Here is a 22,532-nt window from a genome sequence, read left to right as displayed (position 1 = left end):
TATATTGCTTTTTCCTCCTGTCCTACCTCCCTCTGATCTGCTTGCTCTACTGTACTGATTTCCCTTCTATTGTTGTTATTAATATTTTCATTAGTGTGTTATAATCATATATAAAGGCAGCAATCATAGTGGTATGATAATACATAAACACAGCATAATTTGGTATGTTTCCTTTCACAGGATACTAGTTATCTTTACTCTTCTGAGCTACAATTAAATTCATATCTGTGATTAAACCTTTTCCTTTGCATTATAGCTGTTTAGATACAAACAATTCATTTAACATACATTAACTGGACAAATATTTTTGACAATTACTCCATGGATTAAAACCAAATCTTTATGACAGAGTCCCTATACTCAATGCATGCCTATTTTCTTTTCTTTTGAATGAAGTAACTATAAGTGATTCATCTTTATGATTTCCTAGGACACAACCACCAGGCACAAAACAGATGCTCAAGGATTATCTCCATGGCAGAACATAACAGGATGAGACTTTCTCTGCAATCTTTATCAATGTGTCCTGAGCATATAGAAGAGTGCTTGGTAGGGGCTGGGGTTGTGGCTCAGCGCTACAGGGCTCGCTCGCCTAGCACATGTGAGGCCCTGGGTTTGATCATCAGCACCACCTGAAAATAAATGAATAAATAAAATAAAGGTATTGTGTTGAACTACAACTAAAAATTAAAATTTAAAAAAAAAGAGTGCTTGGCACATAGTAGAGCCTCAATAAGTATATACTGAATGATCAAGCAAGAAGGATAGGAAGACCTATAATTCATAACAGTAGTGTTAACTAGATTTCCAGGAACTCATTATTCACCCTATTGACTGGAATCTTTTTAAAAATTTTATTGAAATTAATGAAATGTATAAAACAAGGAAGCCAAGAAATGCATGTATTCAGATTTAGGTCATAATAAGAATTAAACTGTCAAAGAGAAATGGTGGAGAGTATATAATCAAATATAGTGATAGGTTTGATGTTTTAGGAAAGATATATAGAAGAATGTTCTACTTGCCAACTTAAGGGAATGTGCCCTTCTGAATTAAACAAATTGCCATCATGTCTTTATAAAATTGCTTCATTGAATTCCAAAGAATTCACACAAGGCAGAGGTTAGAGAAAGCATTTTAGTTCCAGTTTGGCCTCAGAAAAGTTTCTTGGCACCGATTCAATAGATTTCTTTTCACCACCAAAGTTAAGAATAAGAATTAAATGATGGTCAATGCTGGTAGTATTGATTTCTATTGACTCATTACAACCTTGAATGCAAGACAGAAATATTTTCAGACCCATCACTCCCATTATCCTTCAGACCTGACCCTCTAGGTGCCATGTATTTGAAAACTCAAATAAAAAACAGAAGGACTGCTTCTCCTGTGAAATTCAAAACCTAATGCTCCCACAAAAGAAACAGAAAAACAATGTTGTTATTGCTGGAGTAAGAATCATTTGTCACTCTATTTAATATCGTAACTAAAATTTTAAGTTTCAAGACAGGAAATAGTGCATTGAACTGTACTCATCATGGAGCTTTCCAGAGGCACTAGGAATCCTTCAACCCAGAGTCACAATCCATTGAATATTCTTTTGACTTTTATACAAAACAAAGACAACAAAACACAGGTCCTCATTTGACACATTTGGTACCATTTAAATAGAATTAAGCGACTATAAAACTATAACCAGAAAAGGAAATAAAGTCAATGACAGATATGAAAAGCTTCTAAGCAAATCACTTGCACCATTCAGTCCCAGCCATGTTATTATTAAAACTTTGTGTGAATTCATCCCTTTAAAATTCTTAATTGTCAAATAAAAATTGGGTAAGTTTATGGTAGGCAACATGATATTTTCAAATATGCCTGCATTGTAGAGTGGTTAAACCAAGTTATTTAGCATACACATCACCTCAGGTACTTTTCTCTGTGTGTGGCAACAATACTCAAAATCTTCTTTCTTAGTTTTTGTCAAGAATATAATACATTATAATGAAGCTATATTCACCACTTGTATGATAGTTCTCTTAACAGTTATTCTTTTTGTCTTCCTAAAATTTTTTATCCTTTGACCAATAACTCCCCAATCAGCTCTCAGTAGCCACCACTGTACTCTCTGCTTCTATGAGTTTGACTTTTTTGTATTCAAAAAAAAAAGTGGATTAATTCCATTTATAAGTGAAACTCTGCAGTTTTTGTGTTTCTGTGCCTGGCTCATTTTACTTGAATTAATAACCTTCTGGTTTACCTACATTGTCACAAATGACAAAATTCCTTTCTTTTGTTTTTAATACTGAATAGTATCCCATCCTGTGTGTGTGTGTGTGTTGTATTTTCTTTATCCATTCACCTATTGGGTTCATATTTTGGCTATTATTAAGTGTTGCGATGAACATGGGAGTGCAGGTGTCTGTTTGACATATTGATTTTATTTCCTTTGAATACACCTACTAATGGGATAACTAGATCTTATGGTAGATCTATTTTTAAATTTTTGAGGTGCCTCCACATTTTCCCATAATGACTGTAATAATTTATATTTTCACCAATAGTATGCAAGGGTTCCCTTTTCTCTATACCCTTGCCAATACTTTTCATCCTTTATCTTTTGTATCATAGTCATTCTAACAGGTATGAGGTGATATTTCTTTATGATTTTAATAAGTGTATCATTTCACATAATTAGTGATGTTGAGCATATTTTAATATACTTGGTATTATACTTGGCCATTTGTATGTCTTTTTTTTTTTTTAGAAATATCTATTCAGGTCTTTTGCTCATTTTTAATTAGGTTGTTTTCTTGCTATTGAGTTGTTTGAGTTCCTTATTAGATGTATGGTTTACAAGTGTTTTCCCCCATTCTGTTTTGACAGTGGACATCCCTGTGTTATTCTAAACCTTTTAGGAAAAGCTTTCAACTTTTAACCATTGAGCATTATGTTAGCTGTGTTCTTGTCATATATAGTCTCCATTATATTGAGGTACAGTCATTCTACTCCTAAGTTGAGAGTATTTATCATGAAAGGATTTTGAATATTGTCAAATGCCTTTTCTGTGTACACTGAGATGATCATATGACTTTTGTCCTTTATTCTGTTAATGTGATGTATCATGTTGTTCCATATATTGAACTGTTCCTCTGTCTCAGGAGTAAGTCCCACTTGAGCATGGTAGAACTTTGATATGCTTTCAAATTCAGGTTGCTAATATTTTGTTGAGGACTTTTACAACTGTATTCATCAGGATTATTGGCCCCTACTTTTCTAATAATGTCTTTGTATGGTTTTGATGTGAGGATAATGCTAGTTTGATTTTTTTGGAAGAGTTTAAGAAGGACTGTTCTTGATTCTTCCTTAAGTGTTTGGTAGATTTTAACAGTGAAGCCATCCAGTCCTCTGCTTTTCTTTTATAGGAGACTTTTCATTATTGAGTAAATTTCCTTATTCATCATTTATTCAGATTTTCTATTTTGTTATGATTCAGTCTTTGTAGGCACTGTGTTTCTTAAATTCATCTCAATCACAAATACAGTAATGTAACTAATAAAATTATATTAACAATAATGCTAATACACAACTAAGGCTCAGTTTCAAATTGCACAACATAATTTTAGTTTTCATTGCCTATTCATATATTAAAAATTACATTAAAAATTCAAGAAAAAACATTGCAGAGCAGAGTTGGTAAATTATGTGTTTACAATGTCTGTAAAGATTGTCAAATGACCTCGTGGAATATAACCTGCTGTAAAGATTGTCAGATGACCTCGTGGAATATAATCTAGCATCCTGATAGTGAAGTTCTGCCTTTCAAGTTATCATATTTTGATTATTATAGTCACAGTTATAGGTTGCTAAAATGATTATCAGTTTTTATGGTATGACATCCTTTTAAATAATGGCAGGGTATTTTGTGATTTAATTTAGATTAAGACATCTAGAACTGATATGTTTCATATTTTAGATCATATTAGTGAAGACTAATAGGATTAGGCTCCCAATGAAAGCATAAGAAAGAGACCACACTAATTCAATAAAATGTCATAATATATTCCAGAACATCCCTACCTGCAACTTTGTGCCTTTCCCACTAACTCCTGTCCTAACTGTGAATGTCCTGTAATGAGATTTGGGAGAGCTCTGCAGCTCTTCTCCATTAGAGAGATGGGGGTGGGGCTGGGAGGCAAATTGCTGGGCCTGTGCAATGTGTTGTCTCCCTTTGCCAAAGGGAAGATGAAGTCGTTGGGAGGCAGGAGGAATACAGCTCAGACACACATAACACCCAAGTCTAATGCTGGCTTAGGTGGGTTTCAGTTAAACACTCATGAATTATCAGAAGGTACAGTTTGGTAACCACACTTTTTAAAATGTATTAAGATGGTGCATAATTTTTAAGTATCAACTAATAAACAAGGTACTTTTATTCAGTAAATAAATAGCTAAAGCCAAACAACATTTGATCCATTTTTATATTTCTGCAACTTAACATAGTCTCTGACATTAATGATTTTTAATAAGTACGTGTTTGATGACACTACAAATTCAATTTCTATGGGAATACACATATTGTCTTGAATAATTATTCAAGGAAATTCATCATGTATTGCTGATTAGTTTAGAATAATATCCTAGGAAAATGCTATTTGTGGGTGCCTGATCACTATTATAAAATTAAAGGTATACTAAATATAAGTAATCAATGTCATTTAGTAGGTTTTATTGCCATATCCATGTATGGCCTCACAAAGATCCACTCAGAAGGTGGCATTTACATCTGGATTTCTATATTCATTTGAAACTCCCTGTTAACAAGTGTATGCTCAGACTCATTATAAGACTTCTTGCTATAACATGCTAATTACTTTCCTGCACTCTAGCTCCCAAACCACAATGAATCATATTATGAAAGCAAATCACTGAAAACTTCAAACAGCATGCGTCTTTGAGATGCCACTATTAAGGGAAACATAATGATGGGGAATCTTTGATGTTATCAGATGTGATGGAAACTACACATTTGTATTTGTGTAAATCCTGTAGACTGAAGCATTTCCCCTACCCTTAAATAACCTGAAACCAATTTCAAGTTCCCAAATGCTCTTCAAAGCAGCCTGCCTTGGAAGTAATGCTGATGGCATTTCATATTTCAAGAAAGCTTGCTTTTTCCATCTCAGGACTTCAAGCAGATTTGAAATTTTACTTTCAAAGAGAAAAGATATTACCTGCTTTTACCCAAACCACTAGCCCTGGTTTGATGATGAGCAAAATGTCATAGGTAATGAACTTATCTATGGTAATAAAACTATGGTATGTAACCTTGTAGCTCAGAGTCTGAATACTGCAGCCGATTCCAGGGAATTCTGAACTGATACTTTATGGTGCCATTCTTTCTTGTTCTTGTGTTGTTGACCAAAAGTTGGAATGTAAACTTTGGAACATGTAACAGAATAACTGTACACAACTGTAATTAGTCCACCTCCTCCTGAATGGGGTGTCTGTGGAGCTGAAGACAAAAAATGGTGTGTGCTTGATTCCAGCCCAGACCACACAATTCAGAACATTCATACTATGAATAGCTCCTGTAGCAGGAGGGTCGGTCTGTGGCTTCTTAAAAGGCTTCAGATTTGTGGTCAGTAGAAACATCCATGAGCCTATTTGGGCTAAAGGATACAGTGGACCTAGTGAAGTTCCACTAGCATTTAATTAGGTTTCCTGTAATTGCTTTAAGTAAAAGTGGGGAATGAAATCTGAGGTATCCTCTTGGGACACAAAATATTTGTATGTGGTTTTAATATCCTGAGCCCATTTGTTGATGCTCTGAATTTTAGAAAGAGCCATTATAGTTTGAAGGAAATATACACAGCAGGTTTATCAGCCCTTTGGTAACTGTAAATTGGAAGAGTTGTGTTTCCAGTAACTGAATTTCTGCATGAGAAGGGAATGTATAAAGAATTTCTATATTCATTTGAATATAGAAAAGCATTAAACACCAGAGTGAAGAAGAAGAAAACAGGAGGAGATGGGGTTGGGAGAGAGGTTGCAGTCCATCTATCCAAAGACACAAATTTCTAGATATTAGAAAAATGAGAAAAATTATAATAAGATCAGAAAAACAGGAGGCCTGAGCAGAGCCAGGAAAGAGGGTCGAAAGTAATGCTATTCACTGATAGTTTGGGATTTTTGCTGTGAAGATTGTTATATCAGTTGGACATTGGCTAAAATAATGCACTGGCTTTTCAGACAGGGCTGAAGGGTTGCATTATAGCAGTTACTTGAAATTTCTTTTTAAACTGGTCATTGTATAAACATGATAGGATTACTAATTTTCAAAACTTTAAGATATTTTTTAAATATATTCAGTAAACTTTTGACAATGGATCTCATCCTTTCTTATGATTCTAAAACCCACTTTCCTGGTCCTCAATCCAATCGAGAGGATCTTTAGTGGACCTAAGAGCCTACTAGTTCCCATGACTCAAGCCCTCTCAGCTCTTAATAGAATATATTGTTCACTCCTCTGGGGGACAGTACCTGCTTCCACTGGGTGGTTGTTAATTTCCTGAGTACTCTCACTCATTTGAGTATTTCTTATGTGTTACAGAGAAATTTCTGGAATTCCTTTTTAGGGGTTTCCCAAAGGCATACTCTCTCCTGTCACCTATGATCAACATTACAAAAAAATTATTACTTTTTGGAACTTGTTAAACTCCAAGGAATTGAATAAATAAATATACACACACTGACATACATATACACACATGCACAATATCACAATATACACATGCACTCACACACATGTATATACAGACACATGATATGATATCATATGATACATATAAGATGTATATATATATATATATATATATATATACACACACACACACACACATATATGTTCCTCTCTGATCATGACATCTACTTGCTTAAAACACTTCAATGATTTCCATGGCTTTTAGGAAGAAATCCAAAATTTTAAGCACTGTGTACACACAGAATGATTCCCAAACTTAGCATGTATCAGAATTACACTTGGTGTAAGTTGTTAAAAGCCTACTGATTGCTGGGCCTTACTCTCTAAGTTTCCTACTCACTGAGTCTGGAGTAAGGTCTGAAAATTTGCATTTCTAACAGGACCCCAGGTGAAACTGATGACATTGTCATAGGAGTCACTTTTTGAGAATCATTGGACCACAAGAATACATGAATTAGACTCTTTCTTTTGTCTTGTTTCATCTCCTATTATTCTCCATATCCAGTGCTTACAGTGCTCAGAGACATTTTGGGCTCTTGGTCTCCTAAATATCTTTCTTAGCTCCTTATGTTCTTTGGTTTCTTTATTTTTAAATTTTGAGAAAGGGTCTCATTAAGTTGCTGAGGCTGGCCTCAAACTTGTGATCCTCCTGCCTCTGCCTCCTGAGTTGCTAGGATTACAGGCATGTGCTCCCACCCTGGGCTCTCACTATATTATGCTACCAAGATAGCTCACATTGGTTCAATCTTTCAGGCTAGATTGAACTTCTTTGTTACTTTCTCACATCCCTATAGCTCGCCTTTGCAGCACTAAAAACAATTATTCTTAAATAGTAAGTAGTATACCCCATTGTTAATATGAGTAATTAGAATTTCTCTGTGCTCAGTACAATATCTTTTATGTAACTGACAATAGATACTTATTCAATGAATAAATAAATATAAAGTAAATAGTGCAAAGAGATTTATTTAATCATTCTTATTGTGTGCCCTTACTTGGCTCAAAACAAGTTCTCCTACTCCCTGGATATTCTGCTAGTTATCTCAATGGACACTCCATTCTGAAAATATGTGTATTCCATTTCCAGGAGAACTGAAAGTTCCCCACATACAATGTTCAGTTAATCCATTTTACTCACTGCAAAAATGAGCATTGCAGAATGATTCTCTGTAACAATCTTGATAGCTAAAGATATATATCCTTGAAATGATAATCCCAGATTCTTAGTTCAATTTTTGTTATCCAAGATTACATAAGGCTGTGAAATAAATTGCAATTATTTCAGCATTTTGGCTGAAGGACTTTAACAGGATTTTAGTTACATTGCAATTATAATGCATCAGGTGGACTTTCAAGATATCTTGCATGAAAACCCTAAAGGCATATATTCTTTGATTAGGATATTAGAGGTATGTTAACTGAAGTATTTCTTTCACAAAAAATAATGGGCTATTATAATTGAAACACAACTATTAAAGTAATTGAATTGTTAAATTAGCACCACAAAGATTATAGATTTAGGTTGTTCTCTCTCATTTCTTGTGAGGAGTTGGAAGACTGTGTATAGCACCTGGGCATCCTAGCCACATTTTAATTGAGGTACAGTCCTTAGATGTGAAATCTGAGTTCACTCCTCAGTAAACAGAGGGCTATAACTTGGTGGGGGATGAATTTTAGCAAGCTCTCTGGGGAAATCCATTATTTTGTAGGGTGATGGATTCATTCCGCTTTCATCTTCAGATGAATCCAGAAGATTTGAAATAGCAAATAAGAGAATGAAAAAGTGGTTAAATAAAGCAACAGGAGCCAGCTGAAAAACCAGAGATGAGAGACAACATCTGGATGTTGGCATTTAGCAACAAGAAGGATCATTGGGGAGAAAAATATGTGTTTCATATTTCATTGGTACAGATCTTCTCTTGACTTGAACCTCCCTTTCTCTTCTCAGGTCTCATTGTCCGGGAAGTGAGCATTGAGATTTCACGACAGCAAGTGGAAGAACTCTTTGGGCCTGAAGACTACTGGTGCCAGTGTGTGGCCTGGAGCTCAGCAGGCACCACGAAGAGTCGGAAGGCTTATGTGCGCATCGCATGTGAGTCGCTGCACACACACACACACACACACACACACTGGGTTTCAAAAACTATGGAAATATCAGAAAGTTTAGACCATAACTGGATCTAGTGTCTCTGATCAAAATCCCTGGTGAAAAAATTGCTGCAGATTTCTTCATTTTCCCTCTGAAGTTCCTGAGATATCTTTTTTTTTTTCAAGGCAGTGAGTAGTTTTCCTCTAGAGATGTGAAAGAATTCTTTCTACTTTCAAAAGATTCTTATTTTGTTTTAATCTTGTAGTAATTAGGCTATAGGAGAACCAAATATATTCCTTTTATGAGTTGATTTAAAACTGTATTGAGCAGTGTCCTTATTGGAAATAAAGACTGCCCAGATCAAGCTTCTCTGTTTATCTAGGAACTGTTGTAGTGCCTTAGAACACAGCCTTGTTTTCCAAATTGTGTTCATTTCTAGAATAGTCATGTTCAGGAAAAGTGCCTCAGGGGGAAAAAAAGGGTTCTATAATCAAATAAATGTGAGAAATATATTCTTTGACAAAATTAAATGGTTTATTCATTGTAAAATTTCTCAGATTTGTGGATATGCTAATAGGCACATTATCACCAAGAGAGACCAAGCCCCTGCAGAACCCTCTCTCCCTGAGTACTCTACTGCTGGAGCAGCATGAGTGTTGCTAGACCGTCTTAAGTTCCATTGAAATTCACATGCTTTATTTTTTGAACCTCTTTAAATGGCTGAAACTTACTGAATTTTCTGTTGTGGCAGGTGTCAATAAGACATCCGCTGTGTCAGTAAGTCACATTGGTGCTGACTCATATGTGCTCTCAGGTGGATGCCCATTTCTTGCTTCCCTTCATTCAACTTGATCTGGATCTGGACCATTGCAGACACTTTCCCTTAGTCTCCATGGCTAAGTCTTTTCCCTGTTCTAGTCCTTCTTCCATGTTACCACGAACACAGTCTTCCTGAAACTTAGGTCTCAATCTCACTTCTACCCTTGCTTAAAATGTTTCAGGGACATTTAAAGTCAAAATTTCTTATCAAAATATTAGAGGCCAGTGCCTTAAAAACCAGAAATTAACTTTCTCACAATTCTGGAGATCAAGGTGTTAACAGGTTTGCTTTCTCCTGAGGCCTCTCTGTGGTTTGCAGATGGCCACCTTTTCACTTGAGTCCTCACATGGTCACTCTCTCTCTCTCTCTGTGTACACATCCCTTGTGTCTCTCTGAGAGTCCAAATTTCCTTTCCTTATAATGACAGCCATCAGATTGGATTCAAGCCCAGTATAACTGTTTTATTTTAAATAACTCACCTCTTTAAAGGCCTTATTTCCAAATATCAAAGGGTTCTATAATCAAATAAATGTGAGAAATATATTCTTTGACAAAGTTAAAGTGGTTTTAGTATAAGAGGTTTAGTATAAACTCCTGAGATACTAATGGTTAGAGATTCAACATAATCATTGGGAGCAGGGAGATACAGTTCAGCTCATAACCACCACATTTCATGATTTCCATATCCATGCTATGTTTCAAGCTCTGACCACAAAGGATTTCTAAACGTTAGTCACACTAGATTAGAAATGTTTTAATCTCCATGCCTTTGGACTGTTGCTTATGCCTAAAGAATTTCACCCTCATCTTAGTTTCTATTATACTTTTTAAAATTAATGTATTTGACAAACATTCAGTGAGGATTTACTCAGTTCTGGGACAATTATAGGTATTAGGGATGGTTGGGGAAGCCAAACATATAATCATGGTTGCCCTCGTGGTACTTGTCTTCTGGTGAGGAAATGCAACCTCTGTATAAAATAAATAATAACCAGTTAAGGAGCGGCTAGTATGTGCTGTAAAGAAAAATAAAGCAGAAAAACGGAATGGGTAGTCAGGGTAAAGGTGGTCAGGGAAAGTTTCCTGAATAAGCTGATGGCTGAGTCAATCTGCCTGCAGGAAAAGGGCCAGGTGAGGACTCAGCTGACCAACCGAGCAGCAAGGGATTTGATTACAGACCTCTGAGGCAGGCACATGCAGCACAGCATCATCCAGGCAATGTGGTTAGCCCTAGAGGCCCAAACAGCCTGTGTGATGGGAGAGACCTGAGGGCCTGAGAAAGGTAAGACTGGAGGGTAAAGACAGAGAGGGGTGTGTGGAGATGTGGGACTCGGTAGGTGCTGTGACATCTTTGTTTTTAAAATAAATGTTTAGAATCTTTTCTGCGGAGCAACTGCATCTGACTTCATTGGGGAAATCACCTAAGGGCTGGTGAGAAGAGACCTGGAAGGGCTACAAGTGTAGAAACAGGAAGAGGGCTGCAGCTAGGAGCTGTGTTGGGCAGGCCCAAAACAAAAGCAGGGATGGAGTGCAGAGAGCAAGATTCTAGACACATTTAATGAGTTTAGAAGAGCTTTGGTGGAGAGTTGGGATGTGAGAGGAAGAGAAGAAAGAATAGTTCAAGAGACCTGAGCCTTTTGAAGAATTTCTATCACGTGTCCCTGGTGAAACCATTCCTGTTCCATGCATGGAGGATAGACATTCCTCTCTATATATTTTCAGAGCAGTTTGTTATACTTTTAATCTAGGGATTGCCACATTTTAATTATATTCATTTGTTGCAATGTTTGTATTTCATTCCAATGACTTCCTTGAGATCAAGTGTTCGTTTTACTTTATGTCTTCAAGTCTTAGAATAATGCCTAGAAAACCCTAGATGCTTAATAAATGTTTTTGAAATAAAACCACTATAAACCACAAGGAATTCCCTCTGAAGTTTATTGAAATGCTGTACATTAATCTTTCCTCTTCGAATATGTCTAAAGAGATTTGCTCTTTGTCTCAAGTGGATTCTCCATGAAATAGACTGTGAGACGGAGACATACTTACAGAAAATGTATTGAAGAGCACTCTTAGGAACAATAGTCTAAGGATATCAGGATGTTAAGTGGAGGAATGGAGTCAATAGGATTGGGCAGAAGGAGAAATTGAACTTCAGTGCAAATCCAACAATGGCTAACCTATAGGAAGGTGTGGAGCACCAGTAGCCATATGAAATTGGCCCACCTGGAGGCTGAGGCCTTAGATGGATTAGTCAGTGGATGTGGGCTCCTCATGTACTGCCTACCCCAACAGCGAGTGTGACCTAGGACCAAGCAGCCTTCTTCCCAGAGAAAGATGGAGAGCTGGCAACACCAACATTGCCAATAGGGAGGGGACAGGCCTGAAAGGGGATCTAGGGGGAATATCACCACATCCCCTATAATCTTTTTCCACAAATCCCTGCAGAATTGGTGTTATTATTATAAGAAAGAAATATGTCTTTAATCATTTTTATAAAGAAACAAGAAACTAATTGTTTTGGTTGAAGATTTAAATGAATTCAAAATCAGCTTGATTTATAATCAAAAGAGGCACAATGATAAAAAAAGTTTACCTTTATCTTTCATTTCTATGTATATCAAGCACAATAAATATTTAAAATTGGAGTCTATTCTCTATACTAAATTATTGACTTGCCTAAAGCTGAAATTTAAGGGCTGCATAATTTCAAATGCTGGATTTCTATTTAATAAGCTTTCAATTTGATTTGATTTTTAGAAAGATTGTGGTGCCAATTTTACATATATATGTAAATAATATTGGTATACACATCCTATTTTTCCATGTAAAAATTAGGTATATAAAATACAACCCCCCCATCTTTCTATACAACATATTCTGCAAACCTAGCTACTTAATTCATGGCTTTTAATTGTTATTTGACATTTTCCAATTATAAGAAACTAAACTCTAGGAAGAGATTAATTAATCCATAGCACCTTTTCCGTCCTATAAGAATACTTAACAGTGGTTTACCTAAAACTTTATAATTAACAGAACTCCTGTGTGTGGCCAGGGAACACCACCCAACATGTGATGATTTGTTCGTATAGATATATATCATGTGAAGAAACAAAACAGGTGAGGTTACAGGTTCTCTCTGTTAAGGCTGCTCCCTACCAAGCAGGCCTTGCTAATCCATGCATGTCAATTTTCTAGTCTTCATTGCCTCAAATGAGCCGTGTGTGCTTTGCCTAGTAACACTTGACAGATGGCCATCACATGAAGTGCAATTAAAGTTTAAATTTAATTCACAGGTGAAGATAGCCACAATGCTAAGGTTAAATAAGTACAATGACTTCTCACCTAATTAGATTTATGCTTATTAGGTATACTGTAATGGGTCCATCGTTCTTTCTTGAAAAAGTTCGATTGTCAGAAGTTGATTAAGCAGAAGAGAACATTGACAAGTATTTGTTTGCCAAGAATATTCCATGCCATCAAACTATATGAGAGAAAAAAAATAAGTTTGTGGGGCTGGGGTTATGGCTCAGCGGTAGAGGGCTCGCCTTGCATGTGTAAGACCCTGGGTTCGATCCTCAGCACCACATAAAAATTGAATAAGTAAATGAAATAAAGTTATAAAAAAATAAATTTGTGAAACAATCAGGGCAGAGGAAAAATACGGAAATTGGAAAGTTTGAATTCACTGAGAACATAGTGGGACTGCTCTACATGTTCTTCCAGATTTCTCAGGTGGCTGCTCTAGCTTCCCTGGCAGAGAGAAGTTTCTGCTGAGAAAGCTCAAGTGGATGCTGCAGTGACTAAGTAGAACTCTTCTGGCAGCACCGCTGAGTGTGGAGGGTCTGTTTCTTCAAGTGTTTCTTGCTAAGGGCCAACGAGAGGATCTCAAGGTGTGAGGCACGCAGGAGAATGGAATAGGCAAAGTGAGAGCAAACACTTTCTTTAAGAATCGTTGTGGTTTCAATATTGCTGCTGCTGTGGCTGTCACTGGTGTTGATGCAGCAGTGGTGTGGTCTTCTGGGGAGAGGGAGGGGAGGTGATAAAAGCAGCTAAGTGGAATGGCACTTAGCTGAGGCACATTGGCCTCAGGCCAGGTTGACTTATGTTCAGATCCAGCTTCTATCACTGACTGATGAGATGCCAATCAAGTTACTTAACCTCTCTGAGCCTTAGTTTCATCAACCATGAAATGAAAATGATAAAGCTATTTTAAGATTTAATGAGATAAACTTGTATAGCATATGGCACAATGCCAGGACACAAAAGCCAGCACTCAGTGAATGATAACACATGTTCATGATAACAAACATAACAATTTAAATGACCTGATATATTCATTTTGAAACTTTTCCATGCTAAACCAGCTTGAAAAACTAAAACTCTCTTCTTCCTTTACCCCCTTCATGTCCTGGACCTGGGCTGTGAATCCTAGAGATGAAAATTCTTTTCTGATTCACACAACATTAGAATATAATGATTGCCCATGCCTGAGGATGGAAAAGCAGGTCATATGGTCACCCTCCTACAATTCATGAGTGAAAGTGGGATTTATGTGCACCAAGAATCCATCTCCCTGGAAATGGTGGGAGAGGTCCTCAGGATTCCTATTTATCATGTTTGCAAACCGATAAATCACAGCAAGCATCACAAAGGCCACTGGCTACTGAGGGCAGTCAGATAGCTCCTGGAAAGAATTAAGGTGATCAAGGTGGCCCTTGCTACCCTCCTCTCACAGTTCATGCTGCCTTTTCTCTGTGATCAGAACCACCTTGTTATCCACCTGACAATTCATATTTGTGAATCCATTGTTCAGAATAACAGTGTCTAGTAGAAATATAATGCCAGCCACTTGTAGCCTAAAATCTTGTAATAGCCACGCTTCACAAAGTGAAAAGAAACAAGTGAAATGAATTTTAATAATGTACTTCATTTTTTAATATCTAAACTAGCATTATAACAAAATAACCAATGTAAGTAAGCATTAATGAAATAGTTGATATTGTTTTTCTCATACCAGTCTTTGAGATCCGGTATATGTACACCCACAGGACTTCTCAGTTCAAAGGAGCCTCAGGTTGGGTGCTGAAAGCCACAAGTGGCTGGTGTTGAACAGATGGGCTCGAGGATATCAGAATGGCAATGGAAGTACTGTTCTGGTCACTTCTTACGTGTGAGCTCATCCAGTCCTTGAAACAACACTGTGCGATGGATGCTGTTATTATCCCGTTTTGTAGATGGAGGAAATTGAAAGCAAGTAGAGATGATAAATCCTGCTTGAGGTTACAGGGCTGGAATATGGAGAAGTGAGTCAGTCCAGGAGCCCAGCCCTGCTTTTAACCAACACGCTGGGTGCAAAGACAGGAGGAGGTGAGAAGGATGCTGGCTATCCCTGGAAGTGACTTATGACATTATAAAACGTTTTGTGGTACATTTCTAAGAGTGGACAAGAAGGAAAATGAGGTCATGAAGTAACAGGGAGCACCTCTATTTACAGTATAGAAGTAAAAAGGATCTTGGCTTCCTGCTTCTCTCCTTTTGCTTGGTCTGCTCTAAACACACCATTTCCTTATTTCTAAAAAGCAACCAACTATTCAGAAATAGAGGATCTTCTCCAACACTAAACCTGGGGTTCTCTTCCTCCTTTCATTCAGCTATCAGCTGAGCTATCACCTCTTCAGAGGGGTTGACCACCGTACTATGGTCCTAATCCCAAAACGGCTTTATTTTTCTTGACATTATTTGTTTACTTTCTCATTGACCATCTGCCCTACAAGAATACAAGCTTCCTGAGGACAGGCTTGTTATTTTCTTCATCATCATATCCCCATTGCCTAAAAATAATGCCTTGCAAGTGGCTGTTGCTAAATTAATGAAGACAATGAATAAGTGGCAACAAGTGGAGTAAAACTGAAAGCAACTAATGAGGCAAAGGGATGATGCTATACAATGATAATCCTTTGTTCATTTGATAAAAATGGTTACTTTTTCAAGGAATGCAAGAACATCAGCTCAAGAGATTGCCTCTGTGCTCGCTTCCTCAAGCCCCCTTTTTCTTCTCTTGTACTTATTCATACACACCTTAGCCTTTATCAATGTGTAAGCTACTCTACAATTACATATTTACTATGTTCATAGTTTGTATTCTCTCTGTCCTCGTCCCCTTAAAAACTAAGTTCCTTGTGGGCAAAGATGTGTGTCTGATTTTTTTCATGATGAATTCAAAATGTTTAGAATAATGATTGACACAGTTCAGGTGCTCAATGCACATCCCAAAGGAGTAGGTGAAATAGCACTTCTACATTCAGGTTCTATATTCAGGTATCAGAATTCAGTGTGTGTGTGTGTGTGTGTGTGTGTGTGTGTGTGTGTGTGTGTGTGTATGTGTGTGGTGAATTATTGTGATGGTTTATATATACATAAGTCCTAAGTTATGACCCTTACGTTACTTTTCGATTTTATACCTGTCTAAAATATTTGGCATAAAATAAAATTAATTATATGATTTAACCAAATAATATATTTATTTATGCTAAAGGTCATGCCATGAACAGTGTCTAGTAGCTGGGAATAGTGGTGTCTTAGAACTCAGCAGATTTCCTGACACTAGGATCAATGGCCTCTTTGCTAAGGTACACGTCTGAGTTGAGTCTAATCCCTTACACAACTGTTAAGCCCCCATTAATGCCCATTGTAAATAATAGAAGCTGAATTTTGAATCAGAATTAATTGCACTTTTTAAATAAGGGAGAAAATTTTAACATTAAGTTTCTGCTTGTTTTGTATAGATCTTAATAGTTGTATGGTATTAAGACGTGTATAATGATATTTCTATTTCAAGATTTAGAACTGTAGCAAATACCTGATTGTGTCAGTCTATATTTTTCCAAACTTATTTACTTTTATAGATGAGCAGAAGCTCCTGAGTTTCCTGAAGACCCCACAAATCCATGGGTATTTATAACCCATTTTTATTTTGAGATGCAGGGGACCATCTCATAGAATTCTGTCTCATAAAGTTATATTTTGGAGGAAATCATCTATAAATATGTTATAGGCAGGGCTGATAACCCACTGGACTAAAATGTGTCATTAAAGTATGTTTTATGCCACACGAAAAGGGAAGTTTATGGCTAAAATGCTTATTTGCAAAAATCTTGTCTGCTGTCATTGCATTCTTTCTTTGTACTCAGCGAAAAGAGCCTTAACTTTTTGGTATGTCAGGTTCCTCATCCATAAAGTCGGCATGTTCCTTATTATTTATCCCTAAGACATACCTTAAAAATATTGTGATGACATATAATCATTTTTTTTCTGAAACTAAAGATGCAGTATGAATATAAAAGAGTGACTTACAGGGGGTGTTTTTTTTTCTCCCTTTCTTCGGTAATGGATGTCATTTAGAGTTCTAGCTCTAAAATATTTATTTTTTAAAAAACCCTTTAGCAAGACTATCTGAATACAAATGTATTTGTCCTATAAATACCCCAAAGTCAAGAAATAAAGAAGAAGGGCTGAAACTCTTTTTCCCTCCTTCAGGGACTGTGTTCACTTGAGATTTCAGAGTTTATTTTTATTTTTTTATTTTATTTTTGAGATTTCTGAGTTTAAAAGATCTCAGTGCAGTGAGGGATAGACCTGGGCTTAGCTGAGGATGTTGCCAACATGACCCTCCTGCCAACATGCTGGCCTCTGTCCCTGGATGTGACTTATGACATTATGAAAGGTTTTGTGGTACATTTCTAAGAGTGGAAAAAACTTTAGCTTTTACAGAAGGGAAATGAGATCATGAAGTAACAGGAAAAACAAAAATCCATCATCTTCATCCTTTCTTCTTAAGAAGCTCTATGTGTCCAGGTAGCCAGCATCTTGGCTTGTGCACCACGCACCTGACTGGCGATCCTGATGTACATTAGCTGTTGTGATTCTCTCAAAAGGCCTGTGAGGTGGGCACTTATTACCCTTATTGGATAAAGAACAAAGCAGAAGCATGGAAATATTAGGTAACTTGCCTAAGTCATCATGAGTTATCATTGAGAAATGATAACTCTGAATTTTAAGCAAATTCTTCTCTCTGCAGTCTAGTTCATTGCACAGAATAGCAGAAATGACTCTTAAACTTTTCCATCTAACCAAAGAGGTGACTGCATGTAGTTCATCTTGGTTGGTTGGTTGGTTGTTGTTTATTTTATCACTCATAATATTTGAGATCAAAAGGCAAGTAGAAAAAAGATAATTTCATCTAATTTTTATGTACCTTGTATCCCTTGCATTTAAAAATACAATAAAATTGACTAATATAATAATATTTTGTGATCTAAAAAAAAATCCAGAAAAAAATCAGATATGCCTTTCCTGGAACAGAAAACATGACAAACATTTTAAGGTTCTATGGCATTAAGCCAGGTATTTTTCACTTTTAATAAGTACTCAAAGCTCTAAAGACTAATCTACTTCTCTTAAAATGTGCAGTACTGGTTGGTTCACAGCAGTTATTTCCCATTAATAGCTAAATTGGGTGATTTAAACATAAATTCTACTCTACTATGACAACATAATTAGTCCCTTCCATCATTATTAGTGAAAAGGTACATTTTTTTTTTCACTGTAAGAACACAGGTACTCATGTTTTATCTGACCGTGGAATTATTTTATTCACTAGAGGAACACTTTAAAAATACATTAAAACTTTTTTTAAAAAAATTAAAAATGTATTCTGTACCTCTGTTTATTGAACACGTAAAAATTTAATTGAAAAGTAATTTGAAAGTATGAAACTATGAATCATAGTAAAGCAGCTGTATTTGCTTAATGCAAGGTCAGGCCTGTGTCAGAAAGTATGTAAGATGGACAGCAGCAGAATGCTGTGACAAGGATCTCATCTAAGCACACAATTCTCCTAAATCTAGAGCTATTTTAGTAAGACAGGTTCAAATTTTGGAGGCAAGAAACTTAATTCTGATGCTTGTGTTTGCCCTCTTCAGTCAAAATTTAATAAGTAAATAAATAAATATCAGTACAACATGAACTGGAAACACTTGACAGCTATACTGAATTTGGTGACAGGATATACTGGGTATTTAGAGAGGATTTTTTTTTTTTAATGTAACTGCACTGTCCCAAGTGAGGTTTTTGTTGTTGTTGTTGTTTTTGGTTTTCTTTTTTGGGGGGTGGGGTTACCAGAGATTGAACTCAGGGGCACTGAAACACTGAGCCACATCCCCAGCCCTATTTTGTATTTTATTTAGAGACAGGGTCTCACTGAGTTGCTTAGTGCCTTGCCATTGCTGAGGCTGGCTTTGAACTTGCTATCCTCCTGCCTCAGCCTCTTGAGCTACTGGGATTACAGGTGGGCACCATTGTGCATGCCAAGTTTGTTATTTAGTCTTCACAATAACATAAGCAATACAATCATCATTTTGTGTATACAGAAGGGAAAGCACAGAAACCTCACTAAGCAGTGAACCAGGGCTAAACCCAGGCAGGATGGAGCTTGGGTTCATGCTTTTATCCACTGTAAAATGTTGAATTGTGGCCACAGTGCACAGGGCCGTGATCTCTGGAATAGTAAATATTACTTTATTTGGAAAAAGCATGTTTGTAGATGTGATTAAGATACAGAGATCATCCTGAATTATCCAGAGGGACTTTTAATGCCATCAAGAGTGTTTTACAAGGTAAAGGCAGAGGTGAATTTGACACAGAAGTGAAGGCAGTGTAACTATGGAGGCGAATATGAGGGATGCAGGCCACCAAGAGTCTGGAGCTAACAAATAGTATCTCAGAAAATCTCCAGAGCAGGCACAGCCCTGCTGCCCATGGTTGTGATCCAGTGAAACATTTCAAACTTTTGGCCTCTAGGACAGTGAGAGAATACAGTTCTGTTGTTTTAAGCCAGGAAATTTGTGGTCATTTCCACAGGACATGAATACAACCGCAAAGCAACACTCATCCCCTAACACATCTACATCAAGGAGTCACCTACTCTAAATGGCTGGGCCACTTGAACAAGGGAGTTAACCTCTCCGAGTCCTGATTGTATAATCTGTAAAGTGAGGGGACTGGATTATTCAAGTTGGAAGATCTTTTATAGTTCTGCTCCATAAGAGAAATTATAAAGGAGGCAATCAGATTATTTTGGAAAATGAATTAAATTCAGCATTTATTAAGGAACTTCTATGCTGAATTCATGGAGACATATTTGTCCTAAAATTTGTCTAATTTTAAATTTTTCCCCAGATTTAAAATTTTAGTATTCAAGCCAGGTCTGGTGAATGCCTATAATCAGAGCGACTTGGGAGACTGGGACAGGAAGTTCAAGACCAGTCTCGGTAATTTAGCAAGACCATGTTTCAAATAAAAAAGGGCTGGGGATGTAGTTCAGTGGTAAAGCATTTCTGGTTTCAGTTCCTGGAACCAAAAAACAAAAGAAGACAAAACAAAATTTAGCATGCAATTGGTTGGTGATATATCTGATAAAAAGATGGCAGTAACTGTACCCACATGTTCCATACCAGGAAATTTTGTGCAGTGGACTCTATGTTGGGGATACAAATGCATCACATACTAACTCCAAACTCCTGCCTAGTTTTAGCTTCCTGGAGTCCAGTGTTGAGGAGGATCCTGAAGCTATGTTCAGACTCTGTGGTAAAGAATATAAATATGAGATGGAAGTGAAAACAGTGGTGCCACATATTTGCCCTTTCTACTCTGAAGAACAAGAGTTAAACGCTGATCAAAATCACTTGACAGTTTCCTGCTATACCTGCAAGAGCTGTAGGTTTTTATATGTAGCAACCATAGCAATGATGTTGGTTCAGGAAAGAATGTAGGGGCATTTTTGTCCTATACAGTCATCAAGAATTAGAGAAATGATAAAAATAAATCGTATGGTTAAAAAAAAAAAGAATTAGAGAAATGATAACTTGTCTTTTCAGCCATCAAAGAACTTTTTGTTTTCCTGACTTACATTTATTTAAAATGTCACTAATCTCCAATCAAAATCCCAATGGCATTTCTTGTAGAAATAGATAAAGCAATCATGAAATTCATATGGAATAATAAAAGACCCAGAATAGCAAAAACAATACTAAGCAGGAAGTGTGAATCAGGTTACTATACAGAGCAATAGTAACAAAAACAGCATGGTACTGGTACCAAAACAGGCGGGTGGACCAATGGTACAGAATAGAGGACACAGAGACTAATCCACAAAACTACAACTACCTTATATTTGATAAAGGAGCTAAAAGCATGCAATGGAGGAAGGATAGCATCTTCAACAAATGGTGCTGGGAAAACTGGAAATCCATATACAACAAAATGAAACTGAATCCCCTCCTCTCGCCATGCACAAAAGTCAACTCAAAGTGGATCAAGGAGCTAGATATCAAATCAGAGACTCTGCGTCTGATAGAAGAAAAAGTTGGCTCCGATCTACATATTGTGGGGTCGGGCTCCAAATTCTTTAATAGGACACCCATAGCACAAGAGTTAATAACAAGAATCAACAAATGAGACTTTCTTAAACTGAAAAGTTTTTTCTCAGCAAGAGAAACAATAAGAGAGGTAAATAGGGAGCCTACATCATGGGAACAAATTTTTACTCCTCACACTTCAGATAGAGCCCTAATATCCAGAGTATACAAAGAACTCAAAAAATTAGACAATAAGAAAACAAATAACTCAATCAACAAATGGGCCAAGGACATGAACAAACACTTCACAAAGGAGGACATACAATCAATCAACAAGTACATGAAAAAATGCTCACCATCTCTAGCAGTCAAGGAAATGCAAATCAAAACCACCCTAAGATACCATCTCACCCCAGTAAGATTGGCAGCCATTATGAAGTCAAACAACAACGAGTGCTGGCGAGGATGTGGGGAAAAGGGTACTCTTGTACATTGCTGTTGGGACTGCAAACGGGTGTGGCCAATTTGGAAAGCAGTATGGAGATTCCTGGAAAAGCTGGGAATGGAACCACCATTTGACCCAGCTATTGCCCTTCTTGGACTACTCCCTGAAGATCTTAAAACAGCGCACTACAGGGATACTGCCACATCGATGTTCATAGCAGCACAATTCACAATTGCTAGACTGTGGAATCAACCCAGATGCCCTTCAATAAATGAATGGATAAAAAATGTGGCATTTATACACCATGGAGTATTATGCAGCACTAAAAAATGACAAAATCATGGAATTTGCAGGGAAATGGATGGCACTAGAGCAGATTATGCTTAGTGAAGCTAGCCAATCCCTAAAAAACAAATACCAAATGTCTTCTTTGATATAATGAGAGCAACTAAGAACAGAGCAGGGAGGAAGAGCAGGAAGAAAAGATTAACATTAAACAGAGACATGAGGGAAAGGGAGAAAAAAAAAGGGAAATTGCATGGAAATGGAGGGAGACCCTCATTGTTATACAAAATTACATATAGAGGTTGTGAGGGGAATGGGATAATAAACACGGAGGGAAATGAATTACAGTAGATGGGGTAGAGAGAGAAGATGGGAGGGGAGGGGATGGGGGATAGTAGAGGATAGGAAAGGTAGCAGAATACAATAGTCACTAATATGGCAGTATGTAAAAATGTGGTTGTGTAACCGATGTGATTCTGCAATCTGTATTTGGGGTAAAAATGGGAGTTCATAACCCACTTGATTCTAATGTATGAAATATGAGATGTCAAGAGCTTTGTAATGTTGTGAACAACCAATAAAAAAAAAGAAAGAAATATTAACTTCCATTACTTTGAGCATTGAACTTGCTAGACCAACTGTCTCAAAATGGCGGTCCACAGGCCCAGTAAGCTCCACAAGTTTTTGTTTAGCACTCAAAATATTGCTCAAACAAA

The 22,532-nt window shown here is 36.8% G+C and overlaps 1 protein-coding gene across 2 annotated transcripts in view; it reads left to right on the top strand.

Moving 5' to 3' along the window:
* Unc5c (unc-5 netrin receptor C) overlaps positions 1–22,532 on the top strand; it is a 354,227-nt gene that overhangs the window by 217,899 nt on the left and 113,796 nt on the right. For both annotated transcript variants that reach the window (XM_026407463.2, XM_026407462.2), the window contains exon 3: positions 8,706–8,849. In XM_026407463.2, the coding sequence (XP_026263248.2) occupies positions 8,706–8,849 (144 nt within the window). The remainder of the gene's footprint in view (positions 1–8,705; positions 8,850–22,532) is intronic.

Source organism: Urocitellus parryii, chromosome 10, assembly GCF_045843805.1.
Source record: "Urocitellus parryii isolate mUroPar1 chromosome 10, mUroPar1.hap1, whole genome shotgun sequence".
NCBI classification, from domain to species: domain Eukaryota; kingdom Metazoa; phylum Chordata; class Mammalia; order Rodentia; family Sciuridae; genus Urocitellus; species Urocitellus parryii.
The sequence above is the reverse complement of the archived record's forward strand: the minus strand, read 5'-3'. Positions and strand labels throughout refer to the sequence as shown.